Source organism: Pongo abelii, chromosome X, assembly GCF_028885655.2.
Source record: "Pongo abelii isolate AG06213 chromosome X, NHGRI_mPonAbe1-v2.0_pri, whole genome shotgun sequence".
In the NCBI taxonomy this organism is placed as follows: Eukaryota; Metazoa; Chordata; class Mammalia; order Primates; family Hominidae; genus Pongo; species Pongo abelii.
In genome coordinates, this window is record NC_072008.2 from 47565568 (window position 1) to 47591776 (window position 26209).

General features: G+C 51.3%; 1 protein-coding gene across 6 annotated transcripts; it reads left to right on the forward strand.

Moving 5' to 3' along the window:
* The first annotated feature begins 1218 nt into the window (after positions 1–1218).
* UBA1 (ubiquitin like modifier activating enzyme 1) lies at positions 1219–25542 on the forward strand. 6 transcript variants are annotated; one of them, XM_024240903.2, is made up of 27 exons: positions 4268–4491; positions 7415–7492; positions 9280–9396; positions 9525–9583; positions 9685–9853; positions 9956–10090; positions 11365–11471; positions 11748–11838; positions 11950–12082; positions 12624–12721; positions 12829–12975; positions 13106–13282; positions 13411–13515; positions 13604–13684; positions 14007–14162; positions 16392–16557; positions 16692–16888; positions 20040–20104; positions 20345–20540; positions 21255–21329; positions 21449–21638; positions 22839–22927; positions 23187–23279; positions 23407–23598; positions 24741–24842; positions 24951–25051; positions 25208–25542. In XM_024240903.2, the coding sequence occupies exons 2-27, from the start codon at positions 7475–7477 to the stop codon at positions 25341–25343; spliced, it is 3195 nt and encodes a 1064-aa protein (XP_024096671.1). In that variant the 5' UTR covers positions 4268–4491; positions 7415–7474; the 3' UTR covers positions 25344–25542. The 6 variants fall into 6 exon arrangements, with proteins under 6 accessions (XP_024096672.1, XP_009233057.2, XP_024096671.1 ...); XM_063721101.1 differs by having other exon boundaries at positions 7418–7492; XM_063721102.1 differs by lacking the exon at positions 7415–7492 and adding an exon at positions 6823–6936 and having other exon boundaries at positions 4289–4491.
* Positions 25543–26209: the final 667 nt, after the last annotated feature.

Sequence of the window (26209 nt, forward strand, 5' to 3'; positions counted from 1 at the left end):
AGGCGTGAGCCACCTCACCTGGCCCAGATGGTTTTTATAAGAGCATTCTACCAAACTCCCAAGGATGCCTTTCTTATTAAAGTTAATTCCTTTCTTATTAAAGTTGTTCTAGATATTAGAAAAAAGAAAAGATGTCTTTTAAGAGGCTAGTGTTAGCTGAAGCTGCGAAGGAAGAGGCACTCTCATACATCACTGGAGGCAATGCAAAATAGTACAACCCTCTTTTCCACCCTCCCTCTCCCTCTCCTTTGTCTATTTTCCTGCCTCCACAGGGCTCACTGTGGGACCACAGATGCACCCCACTATGCCCAGCTAATTCTTTGATTTTTTGTGGAGACCAGGTGGTGGTGGTGGGGTGTGTGTGTGTGTGTGTGTGTGTGTGTGTGTGTGTGTGTGTGTGTTGGCGGGGGGGGTCTCACTTTGTTGCCCAGGCTGGTCTTGAACTCCTGGGCTCAAGCAATCATCCTGCCTCAGCCTGCCAAAGTGATGGGATTATAGGCGTGAGCCACCGCACCCGGCCAAGACTCCATTTATTAAAAGGCTAAAGAATTTTGCCAGGCGCGGTGGCTCACGCCTGTAGTCCCAGCACTTTGGGAGGCCGAGCGGGCCGTATCGCCTGAGCTCAGGCGAAATCCCGTCTCTACTATGGTAACATATGTAAACATAGAAAAGATAACAGTAAAATTTTGTCTGTGTTATAGGACCGTTGACCAAAATGTTATGCAGCACATGATTGTATATCCATAATTTATATTACTGTGTATAGTCACAGATATCTATTATAATACGGGTTTGTATGTGAAACTATAATTTTACTTATTGTTATGTTTATGGTCTGTGTCTCTTGCTAGAATGTCAGCTCCATGAGCTCAAGGAAGAATTTCCAGCACCTGGCCCATGTCAAATGAACTTTTTTGGCCACCTGAGTCTCGGTCTCCCCATCTGTAGGATGGGTGTGCCTTTCCATGTGGAGGCACCCACACGTTCCGTTTCCTCTTCCCACCCTACAGAGCACGGCTCCGGCAATTCCACAGCCCAGGCTTACATTTTCCCATATTCTGGACGCTGGTGCCCACCACGTGCACCAGGCACTGGCCAGACAGAACTACCACCCCCAGCATGCCGCGCGCATTTGGGCCGTACCACAACCTGTAGGGTCATCTGGGTCTGAAACGGGCACCAGCCACGCAGGAGCAGGGACTGACGCCCCTCTAGCAAAGCATCTGTGGTACATCCCAGACCCGGGGCTCTCCAAGGCCCCGCGCTTCCGAGCTCCGCGCAAACTCTGGCTTCTCTTGTACGACGGAGGTGGTTTGCTCTTCCGTTGCCCCGTGGCTTCAGCTCATCTTTGGCAGGAAGGCGAGGCTTCCGCCCGGCACAGGGGGTGAGCTGGAGCATCGTGCCCCCAAGCCTCTGGACAGCATTTGGAGGAGGGTGCTTCCCTAATCCCAACTTCGGGGAAACCCCTCATGGGCGTATTTGGAGCCTCCGGGCCCGGGGTGATATTTAGGGGGCGTTTGCTTTTGAGGAGACCCTTAAGGGGTGCCGTTTGGGGACTTCGGGGTGGGATTTGGGAGTCTGTTTCGGGGAGCACCCCTCGGAGGCAGGGTTTGGGGGGCTTTGGGGAGATTCTTAGGGTCCGTGTATGGGCACCCTTGTCCGTGGAGTAGGATTTGGGTTGTTCTTCAAGGGGAGAAGCAAAGTTTGAGGTTACTAAAGTCAAGGCGGGACTGGGGGAGGGCTTGTTTCAGGACGGGGTCCTGGTGACAGAACAATCGGGACCGACGTGGCATTGTGGAGGTGTCAGGCCTTTGTGACCTCTGGTTCTGTGATGAGGTCCTCCCCGCGCCTGGAGGCTCAGAACTGCGAGACTGGACACGTCGGGGGCCCAGATGTTTCTAGGGAGAGGAGCCTCCCAGCTCAGGCTAGGGAAGGGACACCGGAGCCCAGCTCTCCCTGAGCTGACGCGGCGCCACCCGGCCTTTATTCATTATTCATAATGAAGTGGGGCTGTGGTAGAAGGCAGTTTTTTGCCTCTTTCGCACCTGGTCCGCTGAAGGTTATCGGCTTGTGAATTATTCACGAGGGGCGGATCAGCGTGCCGAAGGGACGTGCTGAAGGGGCGTTCTGAAGTCTGCCGTCTGCCGCGCAAACGAGTTCATTGATTCTCAAAAGTTAAGTAGCAACCTGAGTTTTCAGTGGCTTTTCTAGGGGTTCCGTGCTTAATTCATGAGGAGCGTGGCTTTTGCAGCTTTATCTGCATGATCCGCGGTTAGCTTTCCCTTGCAGGTACCAGAGTTAAAACCTGGCGTCTAGCGAAGGGATGAGGCCTCCTACATTGTTCATTTCTTATGGCCTGGTAATCCCAGATAATCAGCCGAGGCTCTGGATTCAAATCCCATCGATCCTTTCCAGTTGTGTGATCTTTGGCAAATCGTTTTGTAAGCCTGAATAATGGGTATGAGGATAATGATAAGATTAGCTTACACTCGTTTAGCTACTTAGCGCATTTAATCTTCACGACAATCCTAGGAGGTAGGTCATTATTACCCCCACTTTATAGATAAGGAAACTGGGACACAGGAAGGCTAAGTAATTTGCCTAAGGTCACACAATCAGTGAGTGGCTGGGCCGGGATTCAAATTGAGGTCTAGTTCCGCAATCTGTAGTCTTAACCAGATGCCATAATGTCTCCCCTCCCCATTCCCCTGCGCTGCCATTTAATAGTACTACTACTACTAATATAACACTTAGCGTGTGCCAGGGACTGGTCTAAGCCCTTTCTACTTATTTCTTCATTTAAACTCCATCGCAAGGTAAGTTGCTGTTATTCCTATTTTATGAATGGGGAAGCAGTGGCCCAAGTTGGGGGTTTCTGTAGTGGCTGAGTATTCATAACTAATTTTATATTAATGTAAATATATATTTACATATCTTAATATATTACCTTTATATTAATATATAATATTTTAAAAATTTAACAGTGCCTTGTGCCAGCAATGTTCTAAGGCTCATCCCATAATTTATAGTCTCTGATTTTCTTTTGTTTGAGATGGAGTTTCTCTCTTGTCGCCCAAGCTGGAGTGCAATGGCACGATCTCGGCTGACTGCAACCTCTGCTTCCCGAGTTCAAGCGATTCTCCTGCCTCAGCCTCCCCAGTAGCTGGGATTACAGGCGCCCGCCACTATGCCCAGCTAATTTTTGTATTTTTAGTAGAGACAGGGTTTCACCATCTTGGCCAGGCTGGTCTCGAATTCCTGACCTCAGGTGATCCACCCGCCTCGTCCTCCTAAAGTGCTGGGATTACAGGCGTGATCTGATTTTCATAATAACACATCTCTGTGAGGTGGATGGGCTCTATTACTATCCTCATTTTACAGTTGTGGAAACTGAGGCACCTGCCAAAGACATGTAGTGAGTTTGGGTTTGATTGGACCAAGGCAGCCCTTGTTCCTGAGGCGGGGAGAATGGAGGGAGGCGTGGAGAGGGGAGGCGGGGGCAGGGAGTACACTTCCCCTGGGTTTTCTGGTGGCACTGCAGTGACATCTTTCATTATTCATGAACAGGAAGGCGTGCTCACTTTGCCTTGGCTATGGCATCGTAACCCCTATTTGCTGGGCAGGGCAGTCTTGGGTGTTTCTTCGCCTTATGCATAATTCATAAATTGGGTGGAACCTTTCTTGACCTCTCTGAGTTTCCAGGTTGAGCTACTGCAGCAGCATAATTCATTATTCAGGACCTGGGAGAGTGTGTTTTCCCTGCAGCAGCCCCATTTCCCTGCTTACAGTGTATTAGATGCAGCAATAGGCGGGCGTGCCCCTTTTATTCCAACTCACTGGGCCTCATGCATTATTCATAAGTAAGTTGTGGCCTGGGTCTCCTTGGCTTCCGGGCCCCTGCAAGATCATCATTATTCATGAATGGGGGGTGTGTGGCTTCCATGTTTTAACATCTGCTTTCTGGTTGCTGGTTGTTAGTCTACCAATCACTCAACTTCATGCATAACTTATAATCAGGAAGCATGGCCTTAACGGTTTTTCTTCACTTCCTTGACAGCCTGGCTGCAACAATTCATTCATTATTCACATTCCATGAGGCGTGGCCTCTGTTTTACCTGTTTTCGTTGTTACTGCCACAATGTCCACCAGGTGGTACTGTTCCACTTCTAACCGAATGAATCGCAACGGGGTAGGGAACTTTATGCATGATTCATAAGTAGGCGCGGCCCGCTTGCATCCGGGTTTCTGGGGGTGGGGCCCAAGGTTTTGTTCCTGCCCCAGGCTCAGCGTCCGCCATCTTGTGTCGGAGGCTCGGCTGTAAGGAGGTGGCAGGGACAACCACAACCACAACGGCCGGGGGAGGAGAAGGCGGCAGCGGCGATTCTAGGCGGTCCAGGCGGCGGGGAGGAGGAGAAGGAGGAGGGTGGCGGCCGGGCTTGGCTTCGGCTCCTTGAGGAGTTGGCGGCGGCGCGACCCGGGGAACCGGCATTGGTAAAAAACGTCCTTTCACTGCGCCTCGCCCTGGGCAGGGGTTTCGGGGAGGCACTGGAGGGGCCTGAGCCACGCTGCTGTCGGGGCGGGCCGCGGTGACTCGGGAGCCAGGAATCAGCGGAGTAGGGAGGGGGAGCGGATCCTGGGGCGGGGCCGACTTTTCCCGGCCAGGACCACTCCGGCTCCCTCTGGTTGCAAAATCTGACCTTGGAGTCGGACCCCCAGGATGTGCTTTTAGAGACTCACGCCCAGCATCTCTAGTCTGGGACCTGACTCTGTCCCGAACCTTGTATCTCAGATCAGAACTCTCCCCAGTCTACAGTAGAGATTTACAGGGATCAGCATTGCTGATCAGAGCTCCTCACCACTGAATGCCATTAAAGACCTGCCCCAGAATCTCCTTTGAGACACTTCATAGCCTCTCAGTATTTGCCCTCAAGGCTTCCAAGACGGGCTAGATCTCGAAGGGGTCCATAGGCCCTTTATCTCTGTAAGAGAGTCCTTTTTAGCATTTTCCTTCAGACCCCCATCCCACACACATGCTAGGCGCGCTCAGAGCTTCCAGGGGCACTAGACCCTGTGAAAGGCCATTTGGGCCTGGCCTTTGTGTCGGGGACCCCTCTTTGCCACACCTCAGGTCTCCTAACCCCACCCTGGCCCTAGCGTCTTCCATCAGAGATTCTGCCCAGTATTTCTACTTAGAGACCCCTCTTAGCATCTGCCTTGAGAGACTCTTCAATTCCTAGACTCTGTCCTTTGACACTTTCTCTACTTTTACGGAATTTCTCGCTTTTTATACTTCCAGTATTCAGAGACTACTGAGAGGCCTCAGCATCTTCCCCATCAGGCACCTTGAACCCCCAGAGCCTTCCAGTGCACCAGATACCAGGGAGGAACTGTTTGGATACATAATCCTCCATCAAAGAGCCCCTGCGAACATCTGCTCTTGCAGACCCGGTTGGCTTCTAGCCCCTTCCATCAGAGACTCGCCTCCCCAACCCCACCCTGGACCCAGCCTCTGCCTTCAAAAACCAACCTGGGTTCTAGCTGCTTTTTTCACAGATCCCTTATCCTCACATCAGGCCTCAGAATCTGCCCTCAGATCCTTTCAAGGTCCCTAACGTCTGCAGTCAGGGGTTTTCAGCTTCTGCTTTCAGCCTCTTTGGACCCCAGGATCATTGTCAGATGTCCCTTCCCCCCACAGGCCCTCTTGTTTTCTTTTTCTTTTTTTTTTTTTCCGAGACAGAACTGTTTCACTATGTCGTCCAGGCTGGAGTGCAGTGGCGCCATCTCGGCTCACTGCAACCTCCACCTCCTGGGTTCAAGCGATTCTCCTGCCTCAGCCTCCTGAGTAGCTGGGACTACAGGCATGTGCCACCATGCCTGGCTAATTTTTTGTATTTTTAGTAGAGATGGGGTTTCACCATATTGCCCAGGCTGGTCTTGAACTCCTGACCTCAGGTGATCCACCTGCCTCGGCCTCCCAAAGTGCTGGCATTGCAGGCGTGAGCCACCGCGCCTGGACATGGTCCTCTTGTTTTCTACCGCAGTAGAAAACCCTCTTCTCAGCATCTACCTTCAGCGCCTCCATGGGGTCCTACATAATTGGTCAGAGAAACCCAACCCCACTTGGGGACCTAGCCAGTGTTTGCTTACTAACCTTTTTAAGGCCTGAACTATCTGGGCCCAGCTTCCCTTTTCCACCCCCTCAGAGCAGCTGTGATACCTAGCATGTCCTGTCAGAGATTGACACAGGGCCTTTGTGTTCCATTAGAAACCTCTCCCAGCCCCTCACCATCCACCCTCACAGCCTCCTGGGACTCTGTAGTAGGAATGTCAGATACAGCTCTCCTCTTGCATGTCCCTATCTATTATTTTTGGTTAAAGATTTCTCTCTGCTACCAGTATCTGTCTCCAGAGACCTCCAGAGCCTCAACATCCTCCTGATGGAGGCTACCCCTCCCCCCAGACCCCAACATCTTCCTGCTGCCTCCTCAGACTCTAGAATCCCCCACCCATTCCCTTTGCAGCTTCCATGGGGCCCAGCAACTGTCCTCCTACCTCCTTGCAGCCTCGGGGGGCCTCCACTGCAATTTTTCAGCATTTCTCCAAAAGATCCTTTTCCAGAGATCCGAATTTGAGTCTTTTCCTAATATGCTAGCCTAGTCCCTTCCCTCCCAGGACTTCTAACATCTCCTTTCCCATTTGTCTCAGAGCCTCCTTGCTCTTAGACACCCACTTGCTGATTCTCCTCTCACGTTCCCATGGACTTCTCAGTTAACCCCTCCCAGAAAGCTTGACATGCTCCAGCCCCCCTTCTCTATGCCCTAGCTTCTCCATCCTGCTAACCTGCCTCCTCTCACACCTCCAAGACTCCTCCCTCAAACCCTCTGGTTTGGGAATAGAGAATGCTTACGCTTGAAAATCTTCAGTTTGGAGACTCAGGTATGTTTAGAAACTGAGCCGCAGCTCAGCTTTGCCAAACAGTTTACAGTGTATATGTTATGTTGGGGGCCTGAGCAAATGTTGAGGTAGGAAGGGTGTAGATTGTTTTTCTGCTGGGGGTGGGGGGATCTTTAGCTCCTCTCCAGAGTTTCTGTCCCAGACTCCTGCTTGCCTTGAGACAGGGCTGTTCCAAACCTTTGCAGTCGAAATCCACTTGAACAATCATCTGAAACTTCTTAGACTCTTGCTGCCTGCACTAGGGATCCAGAGGTGAAATGTCCAGATATTAAAGTGCTCTCTGGCCCTGGATCATCTCTAATTTATGGAGTGAGGAAATGGCGTGTCCCAAACAAACTGACCAATGACAAGGCAAGGAGATAACTAAGTAATGGAGGCCACTACACGTGCCCAGGGAAGAACTCACATCCTCAGGTCAGTGAGTTCTGACCACAGACCTTGGCTTCTTTAACCCTGCCAGCAGCCCCTTGAAGACAGTTTCGTTTGTCCCAGCTTTTGGAGAAAATGAGGCTCAGAGGAAATGAGATCTCTACCCCAGGTCAGTCAGAGAGTCAGTAAATGGAAAATATGGTTCACCTTTGTCTCTACTAACTCACCAAGCCTCTTGCTACCCAGGTTGGCTCTTAGCATTCTAAGCAATTCACCTGGCTATCTCAGGGGCTCCAGCTAGCCTCCTGCCTCCCCTCATCTCCCATTCCTTAGCCCTCTGGACTGGGCCCTGAGCCCGGGGCATTTGGCAAGCAGTCCCCCACCAGCTGCATGCCTCTGGGCGAGTGAATGGGGTTCTCTGAGCCTTTGTTTTCTCATTTGTGATTTGGGCATAGGGTTATCTGGGTCATGGGGATTGTTAAGATTAGACAAAGCCCTTTCCTCTTTGATTGACACGCAGTATGCTCTTGGTAGATAGTAGGGAGCTCTTGTCATTGTGGTTGGTGCTAGTGACAAGTGCCAAGATGGAATCTTAGGTACACTGGGATACTTAGTGTCATAAGTCTCAGTGTGGGAGGACTTGTGTGAACAGAAGACTCAGTGCCTAGAGGAGCACTTGGGGTGAGGGGAAGTGACTCTGGGTCCTCCCATCTCCAGCATGTGGACCCAGTCACCAGATTTCACTTCCACAGCAGGCTGTATTGTTCTGTCTCTGGGACCTAGCAGGTGACCCTGGGCAAGTTACTTCTCATTTGTCCGGCAAGGACGCTAAACTCTGCCTTGCTGGGTCAGGGTCATGGAGGGGATGAAACGTGATAACACGAGGAAGCAGCTTGGGCTTCAGAGTCAGCAGATCCTGGTCTGGTCCCAGCTCAGCTAGTGTGTGGGAACCTTGGTCACCAAACGTCCCTGAGTAAATTTTTTTCCTTCATTTTAAAGTTGGGGGTATTATTGATAGCAGTCCAAACCCCACAGGAGTACCTTGAGGACAGAGTGAGACGAGGTTTAGAGAAGTGCTTACTATGGCATCTGGCACAGGGAGGACTCCTGATAAATCTAATACTCATTTATCATTGTGGTTAACCTGTTTAAGGGACTCCGCACGCAGATGAGGCTTGGGATGTGTTTGTTTTCTCTCTTTCTGCAACCTCTTTTATTGGTCTGTGTCGGTTTTCCCCTCCCAAAGCTGGGGGCAGGGTTGGGCTTTATAAAACTTACCTCCCTGAGCCCCTCTGGGGACTGGGTTCTCAGCAAGTTACCGCTCCTGCCATCATGCCACCCTGATGGATGTCCAAGCCTCACTTCCCTCCTGCACTCCCCGCTCCCGCTGCCGTCCCTGGGATTAAGGGAGAGGAGAATGGCTGCTTGTTACTGCCTACCTACTTTGTGCCAGGTTCTATGCTCTGTGTTATTTATCATCTCGATAACCCCATGGGGAAGGTAAGTGGTATTATCACCCCTGTTTCACAGGTGAGAAAACTGAGGCCTGTGGCGGTTAATTATTACTGTTAGTGTGTGGCAGGCTCAAGATTTGAAACCAGGTCTGTCCTGAATCCACATCCTTCCCCTGACCTGGACCTCGGCACAAGTACATTCTTGTCGTTCCTTTCACTCCAGGATTGGAGTCTCTCCCTCATTATCCTGGGCTGGGAAGAAGCAAATGGCTTAGTGGTCAGCAGTGTGGATTTGCAAATTAGACCACCTGGGTTCAGATCTTAGGTCTGACAGCTGTGTTACCCTGGGCAAGTCCTCACCTTTCTGTGCCTGTCCCCTCTTTGCTGTAAAATGGGGGTACTAATACTTAAGTCTTCCCTTCCCCCACAGTTGCTACTAACAAACAGAAAAACGGTACCCATGTGCCCCAGGGTCACCTCTGACCTTCTTTTTTTCCTCCAGATGTCCAGCTCGCCGCTGTCCAAGAAACGTCGCGTGTCCGGGCCTGATCCAAAGCCGGGTTCTAACTGCTCCCCTGCCCAGTCCGTGTTGTCTGAAGTGCCCTCGGTGCCAACCAACGTGAGTGTCCTCTCCGTGGAGACTGGCAGACGAGGTGGTGGGTGGGAAAGTCTTTTGTATCACTGTCTGTCTATCCATGCTCCACTCCTGTGTGTCTCCCTAAACTTGTTCTTTCCCTCTATCCTTAGGGAATGGCCAAGAACGGCAGTGAAGCAGACATAGACGAGGGCCTTTATTCCCGGCAGCTGTAAGTGGGCCAAGGCCGGGCTGAGGGGTGTGGAATGGGACATTGAGAGGATAGGGTTGGGTGGGGCAGGCCCTGACCTAGAGTACCCCCTAACCTGGCAGGTATGTGTTGGGCCATGAGGCAATGAAGCGGCTCCAGACATCCAGTGTCCTGGTATCAGGCCTGCGGGGCCTGGGCGTGGAGATCGCTAAGAACATCATCCTTGGTGGGGTCAAGGCTGTTACCCTACATGACCAGGGCACTGCCCAGTGGGCTGATCTTTCCTCCCAGGTACCTCTTCCTAGTACCCTTCCCCCTTTCCCCTTTCCCGGGGCACCACTGTTCCCGGTGCCACAGCCATTTCATCTTTTTCCCTACTGCACACCCTTACAGTTCTACCTGCGGGAGGAGGACATCGGTAAAAACCGGGCCGAGGTATCACAGCCCCGCCTCGCTGAGCTCAACAGCTATGTGCCTGTCACTGCCTACACTGGACCCCTCGTTGAGGACTTCCTTAGTGGTTTCCAGGTATCTTGGGGGTACCATCCAGCCTTCTGCCCAGTTCTCTCAGAGCCCATCTCTGGTTTGTTCAGTAGTGTTCAGTATTGATTTAATGGGTCGGCCTGAATGCCAAGTTTTGTGCTGGGGGACTAGAGTATGCAGGCAGCAGTTAGCCCCTGGCCCTGCCTTTTCTTTTCTTCTTTTTTTTTGAGACGGAGTCTTGCTCTGTTGCCCAAGCTGGAGTGCAGTGGCGCGATCTCGGCTCACTGCAAGCTACACCTCCGGGGTTCACGCCATTCTCCTGCCTCAGCCTCCCGAGTAGCTGGGACTACAGGCGCCCGCCACCACGCCTGGCTAATCTTTTTTTTGTATTTTTAGTAGAGACGGGGTTTCACTGTGTTAGCCAGGGTGGTCTCGATCTCCTGACCTTGTGATCCGCCCGCCTCGGCCTCCCAAAGTGCTGGGATTACAGGTGCGAGCCACCGCACCCGGTCTGGCCCTGCCTTTTCAAGTGGGGAAGATGTGTACAGACAGTACAGCATAGTGGTTGTGGGCACAGACTGGAGCCATACTGCCTTGCTGCAGGCCTCCAGCCTTGGTAGTGTGACTTCAAGTAGGTTGCTTCATCTCCTGTACTTTAGTTTTCCTGTTTGTAGTCAGTGCGTGGTAGCAGCACTGACTTCATGTACTTTTTGTGAGGGTTAAACACGTGGAATTGCAGCTGGCATATAAGGACTGGATGGGTGTTTGTTAATTAAAAAGTCCAGGCCGGAAAGAGGTGCTCTGGAAGCTGAGAGTCGGCCCTGGGGTATCCCAGGTTGCCAGGGCACTGCAGTTAAATCCTGATGGAGGAGTAGGAGCTCACCCTGGTGGGGAAGGATGGACATTCAGGCAGAGAGCAAAATCCCAAAGATCATGGCGGAGCAGGCGTTGTCTTGAGAATTGGAAGCAGGTGGGTGTGGTAGGAGTGAGCTCAGACTTTGGCTGGAGACAGAGTTTTACTCCAATGTCTCACAGGGCATGGCAGGCAGACAGCAGCGGGTGTTTGTCAAATAAATGAGTCAGCTCTTCTCCAAACTCTGTCCTCCCAGCTACCTCTTCACCTTTCCTGGTATAGTCCAGGGGTTCATTTTCGACCCCCACAGAGTCTGATGCACAGTAGGTGCTATGTGTTTGTGAAAGAGGCTGACCCAGCAAAGCCTGGATGTGTCTGCCTTGAGGACTGCCTGAGTCCTCCACACCAGCCCTCCATTTTTTCCCCGTCACCCCAGTGCTGAGCCTGAGCCTCCATCTCTCCACAGGTGGTGGTGCTCACCAACACCCCCCTGGAGGACCAGCTGCGAGTGGGTGAGTTCTGTCACAACCGTGGCATCAAGCTGGTGGTGGCAGACACGCGGGGCCTGTTTGGGTGAGTGGCAGCCCACCTGCCTCCCCGTCCCCTTTTCTCCCAACTCCTACCACGCCCGGGCCAAGACCTCTAGGCTCTCCCTGCCCTCATCCCTTCTCAGCTACCCAGGTTTTGGGTTCTGTGTGTTCATCTCTCCCCATGTGGCACAAGTACCATCTTACATCCCAGCAGTGATAGGCTGAGTTTGCTCAGCAAGTTTTCACTACATCTTGAGGGACCCATGGGGCCTGTATGTGCGTGGGACACGGGCACCAGCCCTATTGCTTCCCTCTACAGGCAGCTCTTCTGTGACTTTGGAGAGGAAATGATCCTCACAGATTCCAATGGGGAGCAGCCACTCAGTGCTATGGTTTCTATGGTTACCAAGGTAAGGACACCAGCCCTAGGGTTCCTGGCAGGCAGGTGGGCTGCGGTAGTCCTTCCTGTCTGCTCTTGGTACCCTGGGCCTGTTTCTGAGACTCACTCTTCCTTTAACCAGGACAACCCCGGTGTGGTTACCTGCCTGGATGAGGCCCGACACGGGTTTGAAAGCGGGGACTTTGTCTCCTTTTCAGAAGTACAGGGCATGGTTGAACTCAACGGAAATCAGCCCATGGAGATCAAAGTCCTGGGTGAGCTGGGACCATGGGGGAAGCAGAGGGGAACTAGAAGATATGTTCCTGGGTTCTGGCCGGGGAGTTGAAGGGAGGAGACATGGCCCTTGGTTCAGAGTTGGGGAGACACATCCTGGTGTTTGAGATGAACTACAATCCCGTGGGGTCCAATAAGAGCTGGTGGGCATGGGGGAGAGGTACTGTGTTTGAGCTGTTCCTGGGAGAATGTGTCCCTGGTATCTGAGCTGAGTGGGGAAAAGGTCTCTGGTGTTTGGACAGGGCAGATCAGAGGATCTGCTTGTGTGTGAGCTGATTTGGATAGGAAGCAGAGAAGGTCTTCCCGTGTAGACTTGGAGCCAGGGACACAGGCTCTCACGGGGTCTGAGCTGGGTCTGGGGCACAGGAGAGATGGTTTCTGATGTCCAAGTAGAGCCTGGAGCAGAGGGGAGACAGTTTCTGATGTCTGAGCTGAGTCAGGGCAGGAGGTTCATTATCTTGCAGGGGTTGTGGATTTTAGGGAGAATGGGTAGACTGACAGCTCTCTTCCTGCCCTCTGTAGGTCCTTATACCTTTAGCATCTGTGACACCTCCAACTTCTCCGACTACATCCGTGGAGGCATTGTCAGTCAGGTCAAAGTACCTAAGAAGATTAGCTTTGTGAGTGTGTCGATGGGAGCAGTGGGCTGTGGGGGTGGTTCTAGGCATTCCCTAGTTCTCCATTCCTCTCTTCTGGTTCTGATGACCTCCCCCTTCCCCCGCCACAGAAATCCTTGGTGGCCTCACTGGCAGAACCTGACTTTGTGATGACGGACTTCGCCAAGTTTTCTCGCCCTGCCCAGCTGCACATTGGCTTCCAGGCCCTGCACCAGTTCTGTGCTCAGCATGGCCGGCCACCTCGGCCCCGCAATGAGGTGGGTGGGTGGGCGAGCCAGCCAGCGCAGACATGGGCACTGAAGGCCCACCATGCCTCTCTGCCTGTCCACACTCCCTGCCCTCACTGTGGCCTGACAGATCCTTTCTTGGTTCTTTCTGGCCCACCAGGAGGACGCAGCAGAACTGGTAGCCTTAGCACAGGCTGTGAATGCTCGAGCCCTGCCAGCAGTGCAGCAAGAGAACCTGGACGAGGACCTCATCCGGAAGCTGGCATATGTGGCTGCTGGGGATCTGGCACCCATAAACGCCTTCATTGGGGGCCTGGCTGCCCAGGAAGTCATGAAGGTCAGCACGGGTGGGGAGAGGCAGGATTGGGGTGGGCCAGGTGCCTCCCTGACTCTGTCACTTGCTCTCTGTCTGTGTCAGACCCCTGTTAACCACTGACCACCCCCTCTCTCCCCTCCCCTCTCCAGGCCTGCTCCGGGAAGTTCATGCCCATCATGCAGTGGCTATACTTTGATGCCCTTGAGTGTCTCCCTGAGGACAAAGAGGTTCTCACAGAGGACAAATGCCTCCAGGTATGTGGGTGGGACCTGTGGGGAGGGCATCATTGGGGACATTTCTGGGGAGGCCTCTCTCTAACCCTCCTCCCTTTGCATTCCTTAGCGCCAGAACCGTTATGACGGGCAAGTGGCTGTGTTTGGCTCAGACCTGCAAGAGAAGCTGGGCAAGCAGAAGTATTTCCTGGTGAGTGGTCCCCTTGGATGTCTGCTTCCCTCACCTTGGCCTCTGGCCATCTCCCCTGGGGCTTCCTTCAGCATCTCAATGCAACCGGTGGCGCATTCCCTTTGCCATTCTCCTTATCTTGAAGGGAAGCCCAGTGCATCCCTCGTTTCCCCCTCTGGTGCCTCCTTACATGACTGCGTGTCATTTCTTAGAGTCCTGCAACCTGAAGATGTGGTGTTAGCCCCTCTCCCCATCTCTCTGGGGAGTGAGGGGTAATGGGTAGCTTCACACTAACCTGCATCACCCTGACCAGCCTCTGCCTGTCTTCTTGGTTGCCTCTTAGGTGGGTGCGGGGGCCATTGGCTGTGAGCTGCTCAAGAACTTTGCCATGATTGGGCTGGGCTGCGGGGAGGGTGGAGAAATCATCGTTACAGACATGGACACCATTGAGAAGTCAAATCTGAATCGACAGTTTCTTTTCCGGCCCTGGGATGTCACGGTGAGTAGGGTAGGAGGTGGTGGGGCTTTGTCGTCTCACTTTCCTCCTTTTTCTTTTTTTTTTTGAGACGGAGTTTCGCTCTTGTTGCCCAGGCTGTAGTGCAGTGGCATGATCTCTGGCCCACTGCAACCTTTGCCTCCTGGGTTCAAGCGATTCTCCTGCCTCAGCCTCCTGAGTAGCTGGGACTACAGGCATGCACCACCACGCCCGGCTGATTTTGCATTTTAAGTAGAGACAGGGTTTCTCCACGTTGGTCAGGCTGGTCTCGGATTCCCGACCTCAGGTGATCTGCCTGCTTTAGCCTCCCAAAGTGCTGGAATTACAGGCGTGAGCCACCACACCTCGCCCCTCCTTTTTCTTGTTCCCATTCTTTCTGTCAGAGATCTTTCTGCCTCTGCCAGAAGCCCTTCTTTTTGGACTTTCTTTCCCTCAGCTTCTGTATCTTTTTTTTTTTGCCTTGACCTCTTTTTAGTGCTGGTTGGGACGGTGTGTCTGGGGTCCTCAAAACCACTCTCAAGCTCAATTCACCAAGAGTACTCACAGGACTCAGCATATAGTCATTCTTGTGGCTACGATTTATTACAGCAAAAGGATACAGACCAAAATCAGCAAAGGGAAAAGGCTGGTGGGATGAAGTCTGGGGGGAGCCGGGTGCAAGTTTCTAGGAGTCTTCTCCCAGCGGGAGTTAAACAAGGCGGCCTTTATTTCCCCAGTAGCAACAGTAACTACAGAAATAACAGCAACAAAGTGTAACAAGACATGAAATGTTGCCAACCAGGGAAGCTTGTTAGAGTCAGCACCATCTCTTTTACTTGGGGCTGGTCATGTAGGCGCCCCCTGCCTGGCACGTACCAAAATTTCCAGACTCCCAGAAGAAAAGGTGTTCAGCATAAACTGTATTGTTTGCATGAACAGTTTAGGCACAGTGAACCACTGATACCAGGTGGGGAGTGGTGGGCACCAGCCAAGGGGCCGACCTTGGAAGCAGGCCTTTCCAAGGGTTGTAGTTTCAGTCTCCTAGGCTTACACTTCTCTGCACATATGGAAACTGGGTTGGTTATGCAGGCTTCTCTGAGAAGCCTTCTGTAAGGAACAATGTCATTTTTGCTTACCCAGGATTTATTCCCCCTTTCATTTATTTCATTTATTCACCAGATAGTTATTGAGGTACTGTTTTAGGTATTGGGGATATACCAAGGAATAAAACAAGATTCCTGGAGGGAGAGGGGAACGGACAGCAAACAATAGACACGATACGATCGTGAGGTATATAGTTAATGTTGGTGATGAGTGCTTCTCAAAGGAAACAACTAAAACCAGACAAGGGAAGTCAGGGAGAATGGTTTGTAGTATTGATGACAATGGTTAAGGAAGGCCTGAGTTCTGCAAAGACCTCAAGGATATGAGGGACTAGAGCGCCCTCTGCTGTGGAAGAGCCTACGTAAAGATCCTGAGGTGGGAGGGGTCAGGGAGCCAACTCATTTTACGGTAAGTGGAGGTGGGATCCAGGGGAGGATTCTGAGCAGAGGAGGGACGTGGCCCAGTTTGGGCTTTGAAAGGATCCTGCTTGTCTGTGTGCCAGCATCCTGGTGGTGGTTGGGGGACTCTGCATCAATCCTGGGTGCTATTACCTGAAAAATAGTAGGTGTTAGATGAAAGAACAGATGTCTGGCCCATTGTCTCCAGTCTGTTCCTGTCCACAGCTTCCCTTTACACTGAGCCCCTGCCACATGCATCATCATCCTGGCCATGTGGCATTGTCACAGACCGTCTCTCCTGCTAGCCTCCTAACTCAGGGCCTGTGTCTTGCCCAGCATTAAATAAATCAGTCTCAGGCAGACAGCCCTTTATATAGATGTTTGGGCCAGGTGCAGTGGCTCACGCCTGTAATCCCAGCTCTTTGTGGGGCCAAGGTCTTTGAGCTCAGGAGTTCAAGACCAGCCTGGGCAGCATGACAAAACCCTGTCTCTACCAAAAATACAAAAATTAGCCACGCATGGTGGCACACACCTGTGGTCCCAGCTACTCGGGAGGCTGAGGTGGGAGGATCGCTGGAGCCTGGGAAGTTGAGGCTGCAGTGAGCCGTGATCATGCCACTGCATTCCAGCCTGTGTGATGGAAAGAGACCCTGTCTCAAAAAAAATAAAGATGTTTGTTGGGTGAATGCACAAATAAGTGAGCTCTGTTCCCGCATCCCCACCCTGGAACTGCACTTTCTTAACCCTTTAGAAGTTAAAGTCTGACACGGCTGCTGCAGCTGTGCGCCAAATGAATCCACATATCCGGGTGACAAGCCACCAGAACCGTGTGGGTCCTGACACGGAGCGCATCTATGATGACGATTTTTTCCAAAACCTAGATGGCGTGGCCAATGCCCTGGACAACGTGGATGCCCGTGAGTTTGGAGGCGGGTGAGGTGGTCAAGGGCAAAGTTGTGTGTGTTTCAGTGTGTATATACCAAGAGGGGTGTCTGTCTTTCTGTCCTCTCCTGATGTTCCTTTCCTGGCTCTCACTTTGTCCTCCCCACAGGCATGTACATGGACCGCCGCTGTGTCTACTACCGGAAGCCACTGCTGGAGTCAGGCACACTGGGCACCAAAGGCAATGTGCAGGTGGTGATCCCCTTCCTGACAGAGTCGTACAGTTCCAGCCAGGACCCACCTGAGAAGTCCATCCCCATCTGTACCCTGAAGAACTTCCCTAATGCCATCGAGCACACCCTGCAGGTGATAAGCTGTGGGAGAAGGGAAAGAGGCCAGGCATCTGGCCAGGCTGCTGCCTCTTCGCCCCCAGGCCCTTGCCTTGCCTTCAGATGTTGCATGCCTAAGTGTAAGATGTGCCTTTTCTCCAAACCTCCCTCCCTCACTTCCCACCAGGCAGCCTAGGTTTCTAGAATGACTCATTCTTTTTTCACTTTTATTTTGATTTTTTTTTAACACATAGACAAATATTAAGAATATTATGATGAATACTCAAATACCATTCCTCACCTAAATTTAACAATTCTTAATGTTTTGCCACATTTTCTTCTTAGATTTATGTAGATTTTTCTTTTTTGTGCTTAAATGTGTCACAGACATCACAACCCTTTACTCCCTACTATTTCAGTGCCTCTGCCAAGTGAGGATATGTTGCTGTAGAACAGGGTTTCTTAGCTTCAGCACTACTGACATTTGGGGCTGGTTATTTATTTGTCATGGGAGAGGGGATGCCCTGTGCACTGTAGGATGTTTCTTAGCATTCCTGACCTCTGCCCACTAGATGCCAATAGCACTCTCCCTCCATCATGACATCTAAAAATGTCTCCAGACATTGCCAGATGTCCCCGGGGTGCCACATCACTCCCAATTGAGAACTACTTCTGTCTAACAGAAACATCATTTTCATGCTCAACAAAATTAACAATCATTCTTACCATCTCTTCCAGTTATTTATTTGTCTCTAATGGTTCATATTCAGGTTTTACCCAGCTGTTACTCAAAATGAGTTTAACAGCTGGTTTGTCAGGATGATTCTGTGTGTATGGTGCATGTATCTACAGAACAGTGCATATATTATCTAGCTCAGGGGTGTCTAATCATTTGGCTTCCCTGGGCCACATTGGAAGAAGAATTGTCTTGGGCCACACATAAAATATACTAATACTAACGATAGCTGATGAGCTGAAAAAATAAAAGAAAAAAAGGTCCGTGCATAAATCTCATAATGTCTTAAGAAAATTTACAAATTTGTGTTGGGCAGCATTCAGAGTCATCCTGGGCTGCATATGGGCCACAGGTTAGACAAGCTTGATCTAGCTGAAGTTTTACAAAGTGAACACATAGGTGACTACCACCTGGGCCAAGAAACAGAACCTAGGGATTACCATTGTGCTGTCAGAATAATTTTTAGTGCAGTGTTTTGAGGCCAAACCATTTAGAATAGTAGGAGTATGAGGGTGGGAACAAAATAGGGAAGGGAAAAAAAAAAACAAAAAACAGTTCCATCTGTCACTTTCTCCCTTCTGACACTGCAGTTCCAGAGTGGGTACGTTTGTATTTGTGCACCCACCTCAGTCTTACTAGGTCATGTGTAACCTTGAACTTAACCTCACTGTGCCTCAGATTCCTGTTCTGTAAAATGGGAATGACGGCATCTACCTCACAGGACTATTGTGAACCACTTGGCATTTACTGTGTGCCTGGCACTGTTTTAACCAAGCTTTAAATACATATGTATTTGCTCATTTCTTCCTAGCAACCCCATGAAGTAGGTATCACTGTTGTAACACCTGTTTTAGAGACAAGGCACAGAGGTAAAGATGTTATCTTGTGTGCCTGAAGTCACAAAACTAGGTAATACGTGGCACAGCTGGAATCTGAACCTGAATTTCTAACATCTGTACACTCCAAACTACCTTGCTAATGACTGCGAACTGTCCTAGGAATTCTCAAGAGGCCAGAACCTCTGTCTTGTTTGCTATTTTATTTTTTGAGACAGGTCTCATTCTGCCACTCAGGCTGAAGTGTATTGGCACAATCATAGCTCACTGCAACCTTCACCTCCTGGAAAGTGCCTGTGTGTACGTGTGTGTGTGTGTGTGCATGCATGCATGCCCGTTACGTTGACCAGGCTGGTTGTAAACTCCTGGGGTCAAGTGATCCACCTGCCTCAGCCTCCAGAAGTGCTGGGATTACGTGTGTAAGCCGCTGTGTCTGGCCTCTGTCTTGTTTTCTGCCAAGTCCTCAGGGCCTGGATAGGGATCATTGTTGGTTTGGTCTGAGTTTTTTCTTTTTTAAAAAACTGTGGTAAGATATACTTAATTGAAGTTTTTATTTTTTATGGAGGCATAACATATCTAGAATAAGGTACACAGATTTTTTTTTTTTTTTTTTTTTTTTTGAGGTGGAGTTTTGTTCATGTTGCCCAGGTTAGAGTGCAGTGGCGCGGTCTCGGCTCACTGCAACCTCCGCCTCCCAGGTTCAAGCGATTCTCCTGCCTCAGCCTTCCAAAGTGCTGGGAATACAGGCGTGAGCCACCTCGCCTGGCACTCAGATCTTAATACATTTTTAGGCTGGGCATGGCAGCTGACACCTATAATCTCAGCACTCAGGAGGCCAAGGAGTGAGGTTTGTTTGAGCCCAGGAGTTCAAGACCAGCCTGGGCAACACAGCAAGACCCTGTCTCTACAACAAATATTAAAAATTAGCTGGGTGTGGTGGCATGTGCCTGCGGTCCCAGCTACTCAGGAGGCTGAGGTGGGAGGATCGTTTCAACCTGGGAGGTCAAGGCTGCTGAGAGCCGTGATTGCATTGCTGCACTCCAGCTTGGATGACAGTGTGAGACTTTGTCTCAAACAACAAAACAAAACAGTTTTCCACATACACAGCACTATTGTAACCACTGCCCAAATCTAGTTCATTGGTTTTTCTTTTCTTTTTTTTTTTGAGATGGAGTCTTGCTCTGTCACCCAGGCTGGAGTGCAATGGCATGATCTCGGCTCAATGCAACCTCCACCTCCCGGGTTCAAGAGATTCTCCTGCCTCAGCCTCCCGAGTAGCTGGGATTACAGGCATCTGCCACCACGCCCAGCTAATTTTTGTATTTTTAGTAGAGATGGGGTTTCACCATGTTGGTCAGGCTGGTCTCGAACCCTTGACCTCAGGTGATCCATCTGCCTTAGCCTCCCAAAGTGCTGGGATTACAAGTGTGAGACACTGCGCCTGGCCTGGTTTTTCAATTGAGGTGGGGGAATGGGGAAGGCTGGAGAGCTTCCCCACTTCCAGAGTAGCTGTGCGCCTTGTACTTGCTTTATTCACTGATGGTCCTTCTAATAATGCCTGCGGAAACCCATTTTGTCAACTGTGGCCACATGTAATCTGTTTGCTCTGTCTGCAGTGGGCTCGGGATGAGTTTGAAGGCCTCTTCAAGCAGCCAGCAGAAAATGTCAACCAGTACCTCACGTGAGTAACTCGAGTGCCCTCTTGCCCTGTCCCTGTCCACCAGCCAAGGCATCCCGCCTGCTTTCCTCATCACAGTAACACTTGGCACCAGGCACACTTTTCACATGAATGAGTGGCTGTTCGGGCCTCATGTTGTTTGGGGTCGGGACTGGTTTTCCATGGAGAAAGTAAGATTGCTCTGGAGCCCACTCCTGAGGCTGACATGTAATCCTATCCTCTGTCCTCTTCGATTCCTGACAGAGACCCCAAGTTTGTGGAGCGAACACTGCGGCTGGCAGGCACCCAGCCCTTGGAGGTGCTGGAGGCTGTGCAGCGCAGCCTGGTGCTGCAGCGACCACAGACCTGGGCTGACTGCGTGACCTGGGCCTGCCACCACTGGCACACCCAGTACTCGAACAACATCCGGCAGCTGCTGCACAACTTCCCTCCTGACCAGGTAATGCCCAGTTGTTGGGTCCATTTGGCAGAATGTGTTTCCCTGAAATGGGAGCCTGCAGTGTGGGTCCTCCCACTGCGGAGTCCGGCTGTGGCAGGTGCCCTGAGGCATGGGGATCTGAGAAGAGTGATTGACCCTGACCTGCTTTTTCCTCACCCTAGTTCCTTTGAGCAAAGAGGCTTGGTTGCTGTTTCCCTTGACTGTGGTGTGGGCTGCGTCATACCTGATTCTCAGTCAGGGCTGTAGGGATTATTGGGGAGAAATTCTGGAGTTAAGAGCACAGGAATCAATATGGGTTCAAATCCAAACTCTACTTGAACTTAGGCAAATCACGTAACTTCTCTCTGTACCTCAGTTTCCTCGTCTGTGAAGTAGAAATAATAGTGATCTATCTCATGGGGGGTTTGGGGACGATTAACTGGTATTTATTAATATGAAGTTAGTACAATGCCTGGTAATCCATGAGAGTTTGTTAAATGATGGGCTGTCTAGCACAAAATGGCTACCCAGGGATTGGTAATTGTTCTCTCAGCCAGATCTCTGGTTCAACCTGTGGGACCCTACAGTTGGGGTATTTTGTGATTGGCTCCAGTCCCTATCGAGTGCCCAACCCAAGATAGTGAATTGGGGGCACCTCTGGGGCCTAGGTGAAGCGTGAAGATTGTCAGGCCTTCACTCTCAGGTCCTGTTCTCAAAAATCTCTCCATCCCTTAGCTCACAAGCTCGGGAGCCCCGTTCTGGTCTGGGCCCAAACGCTGTCCACACCCGCTCACCTTTGATGTCAACAACGTAAGTCTCCTCTCTAGGGTCTTCTGGGGTCAGATGGAGGGTGAATAGGTGGGAAGGAGGTGACGGCTCCCCACTCGAGGGCTGATGTGCTCACCCTTCCCTGCCCTGCCTTCTCCTAGCCCCTGCATCTGGACTATGTGATGGCTGCTGCCAACCTGTTTGCCCAGACCTACGGGCTGACAGGCTCTCAGGACCGAGCTGCTGTGGCCACACTCCTGCAGTCTGTGCAGGTCCCCGAATTCACCCCCAAGTCTGGCGTCAAGATCCATGTTTCTGACCAGGAGCTGCAGAGCGCCAATGCCTCTGTTGGTGAGGGTGTTTGGCCAGTTGGCCAGGAGTCACCCCCACATGTCCCCGGCCTAGTCCAGCCTCCCCACCAGTCCTCTACCCCTGGTTCTGCTCTGCTTTGTGACCCCAGGCCTGAGGTTTACCCACACCTTCCTTTGAGTCTCCCTTTGACATGAAGAGGGTCGGTTGGGGCAAATTATCTCCCTCCCTCCTCCTCCTCCTCCCCACTATCTGGCCCTCAGGAGAACTTGCTGTTTTACTCTTGCTCTGTGTATTTCCCTTAGTTTTGTTCTTTCTTCTGTTTCTTCTTGATCTGTTCATCTAGGAGGTATGATTTCTACCAGCGGTCCTCTCTCCCTTGATACCTTCCTGCCTTGTCTCCTTCCAGATCCGCCCCCATCTGTACATCTACCCCCATGTTTCTCTGTGCATCTTCACCCTCCATAGTTTGGGGCTGCGGTTTACTGACACCCCCACCCCACCCCATCTGCATATTTTTTCACCACCCCTCCCTTCTGTATATGATGCTTCTGTAGCTCTGTAACGCCCCCCACATTTACCTTCCTTATATCTCCCCCGTCTTCCTCTCCATAGATCTCCTCCCATTTCCCCTTCCATGGTCCCCATCTTCCTTCTGAAATATCTACTCCTTCATGTTCCTTTATGTATGTCTTCCAGTCTTTCTTTCCATATCTCTCATCACCTTCATATATTTCCTCCATCTTTCTCCTCCCACTTGCCTCGCCCTCTGTATATACCCCCACTCTCCCCCTTTTATATCTTCTCCATCTCCCCCCATATTTTTCCTCTATGTCCACATCCGTATATTCCCCCCAACTTCCCCTCCATATATCTTTTTTACTCCCCTTTTCCTCCCTGTATCCTCTGTGTTCCCATCTTGCTCTACATCATTCTTCCCAAGATCTTTATGTCTCCCATCTTGATCTCTCCATCTCCACTTTCTCCTAACATTTTCATTTCTGTTCCTTAGTGTTTCTAGAGAGATCGTTCTTGATAGCCTCAGCTCTTTCTCTGTGTTTTTCAGGTTTGTATTCTGCTCTGCTCTACCTCTCCTCCTTGCCCCTTTTCTCTCCCAGGATGTCTCTCCTTTCCAAATCCTTTTTCTACCTAAATACCTTTTGCCTCGCCCTGGGCTCCCATTTCCACCTCAGACCTTAGCCTGGGATCTAAAGGACTGACAGTGTCCCTTTCTTCATGCAGATGACAGTCGTCTAGAGGAGCTCAAAGCCACTCTGCCCAGCCCAGACAAGCTCCCTGGATTCAAGATGTACCCCATTGACTTTGAGAAGGTACGGGGTGGGGGCTCAGGACAGGGAAGGAGGATGGGCAAAGCATAGACAGGCTGGAGAAAACAGGAGTATCTGGAGCCAGCCCCGGGCCTTTGTGGGGATCAGATTGTGGGCCTGTGACGTGGCTCTGAATGAGTAGGTGTTCCCAGCCATCCCTTTGTGATCCGGGAGAGTCTAGGGGGCAGCTGCAGTGGAGGATACACATCTTCTTTATCTGATCCTCTCCCCACTGCCTTCACACCCTCCCCACTCAAAACAGGATGATGACAGCAACTTTCATATGGATTTCATCGTGGCTGCATCCAACCTCCGGGCAGAAAACTATGACATTCCTCCTGCAGACCGGCACAAGGTGAGGGGAATCTAGACCTGATATTCCACCCTCCTCCATGTTTGAGTTACCCACACTTAGCCCCTCTGTAGACTCTGAGGCTCTTGTACTTAACTACCACCTTCTTTTGTCCCTTCCTGTCTCTCAGAGCAAGCTGATTGCAGGGAAGATCATCCCAGCCATTGCCACGACCACAGCAGCCGTGGTTGGCCTTGTGTGTCTGGAGCTGTACAAGGTTGTACAGGGGCACCGACAGCTTGACTCCTACAAGAATGGTTTCCTCAACTTGGCCCTGCCTTTCTTTGGTTTCTCTGAACCCCTTGCCGCACCACGTCACCAGGTGGGGGCCTGCATCCGAAGCAGGGTTTGGGTGGGGTGTATCTGTGTAGATCTGGTTCTAATTCACGTCATACCCTGTCACCAGGTGAGGATTTCTGTCTGTGTACCTACCCTTTTTGTGTATCCTTTTTCATTTATTCATTAATCACATTGTTTGAGTACGTGTGAAAAGATGGGATATTTGAATTGTGCCCTGGGAGATTATTGGTAACTACACAATAATGGCAGCCAAAATTTATTGGACGCTTCCTACACTTAAGTGCTTTGCTTGCTTCATTCATGAATTCACTCAAATATTTATTGAGCACCTTTTGTGTGCAGGTACTCTTCTAAGTTACGTTCCTCAAGTAGATTATATAAATAACCTATTAAATGACTTTGGAATCAAAAAAGGATAAAAAGAGGCCGGGCGCGGTGGCTCACGCCTGTAATCCCAGCACTTTGGGAGGCCGAGGCACATGGATCACCTGAAGTCAGGAGTTCGAGACCAGCCTGGCCAACATGATGAAACCCTGTCTCTACTAAAAATACAAAAAATTAGCCGGGCGTGGTGGTAGGCACCTGTAGTCCCAGCTACTCAGGAGGCTGAGGCAGGAGAATCACTTGAACCTGGGAGGCAGAGGTTGCAGTGAGCCAAGATGGCGCCATTGCGCTCCAGCCTGGGTGACAGAGCGAGACTCTGTCTCAAAAAAAAAAGATAAAGAGGACTTGAGAATACCAGGGGGCGAGGGGATGTGTTTGAGATTTTGTGTGGGATGGTCAGAAAAGGCCTTGCTGAAAAGATGACATTTGAGATCAGACTTGGAGGATGTGAGGGGACAAACCATGCAGGCTTGGTGGCAAGTGGGGACACATTCCAGGCAGAGGGACCAGTTCTTGCAAGGGTACCAAGATAGGGGTGTGCCTGGCAAGTTGGAGGAATTCAAAGTCCCCAGAGTGAGTGTGAGATTGAGGAGGGTAGGAGATGAAAAGAAAACAGAATTTCATTGCTTAGGGTGAGATAGGAGCCACAAGAGGATTTCGAACAAAAGAGGGTTGTGATCTGACTGAACATGTCTGCATGGGGGTGAGGGGGATGGAGCCAGATGGGGGCTGGACCCTCTGGGATGGTCTCCATCTTACACTCCCCTCTTTGTCTTGCAGTACTATAACCAAGAGTGGACATTGTGGGATCGCTTTGAGGTACAAGGGCTGCAGCCTAATGGTGAGGAGATGACCCTCAAACAGTTCCTTGACTATTTTAAGGTAAGGCCCCTCCCTCACTCTGTCACCCCACCTCGGGGGGCGAGGTGTGCAAGGTGACTTGCTGGCCTGTCCACCTCCATGACCCTGCTGTTCCCCCTCCCTCTCCAGACTGAGCACAAATTAGAGATCACCATGCTGTCCCAGGGCGTGTCCATGCTGTATTCCTTCTTCATGCCAGCTGCCAAGCTCAAGGAACGGTTGGATCAGCCGTGAGTTGGACACTGGCCAGGCTAGGGGAGGCCCTGTATGGGTTGGGGAGCTTCAACGTCCAGCTGTCCCACTCCAGTTCACTGCCCCCACCTACCTGCCCGTCCTCTCTTGCTTTCTGCCCTCCTGACCCTATACTCCCATCCCCTTATCCCCAGGATGACAGAGATTGTGAGCCGTGTGTCGAAGCGAAAGCTGGGCCGCCACGTGCGGGCGCTGGTGCTTGAGCTGTGCTGTAACGACGAGAGCGGCGAGGATGTCGAGGTTCCCTATGTCCGATACACCATCCGCTGACCCCGTCTGCTCCTCTAGGCTGGCCCCTTGTCCATCCCTCTCCACACCCCTTCCAGCCCAGGGTTCCCATTTGGCTTCTGGCAGTGGCCCAACTAGCCAAGTCTGGTGTTCCCTCATCATCCCCCTACCTGAACCCCTCTTGCCACTGCCTTCTACCTTGTTTGAAACCTGAATCCTAATAAAGAATTAATAACTCCCACATCGCCTGCTCTGCTGGTTCCAGGGAAGGAAGGGACTTCCTGGAGCTGTCTGGTTCAGATGGTAACTCAGAGGGCTCAACCCCACCACACCTGCCAGTTTTCTGGACAAAGAAAATGTAATTGCCACCTCTTCCTGCCCTCTCTGCCTAGGAAGAGATGGAGGCACCCGTGAGGCCATAGTGAGCAGGTACTTGGGTCCATGTGACTATTAATTTGAGCTGGGTTCAATTCTCACCTCCATGTCCTAACTCCCTGCTCTGTGAAGAGGAAAGTTACGGTGACCAGGCTGCTAGGGCATGGCCAGCATGCCTTATGTCCTTAGGGCAGATCCCCTCCCACCTGGCTCAAAGCACTCAGACCCTGGGCAGCCTTTTGTGGTCATGGTTCCCAGCACCAGGAATGCCTGTGCTGCTCTTAGTTCAATTTCCTTGCTGCAGGGGTGTCTTAAACAGCTCTGCCGAATGCCAGTGCCTGCAGGCATACTTTGCGATTTTTATGGAAATACTTGAGAACATCTGTAGAGGAAAGGCCCCTTGCTTGCCTTATGCTTCCCCCCCACCCTCCGCCACCGCCGCCGCCGCCGCCCCAGGTCTGCCTGTATTCCCCTTGAGGATCTTCAGCCTCCTACTTTGGAGAAGACAGCTGGCTGTGGGGACTGAGGGGTGT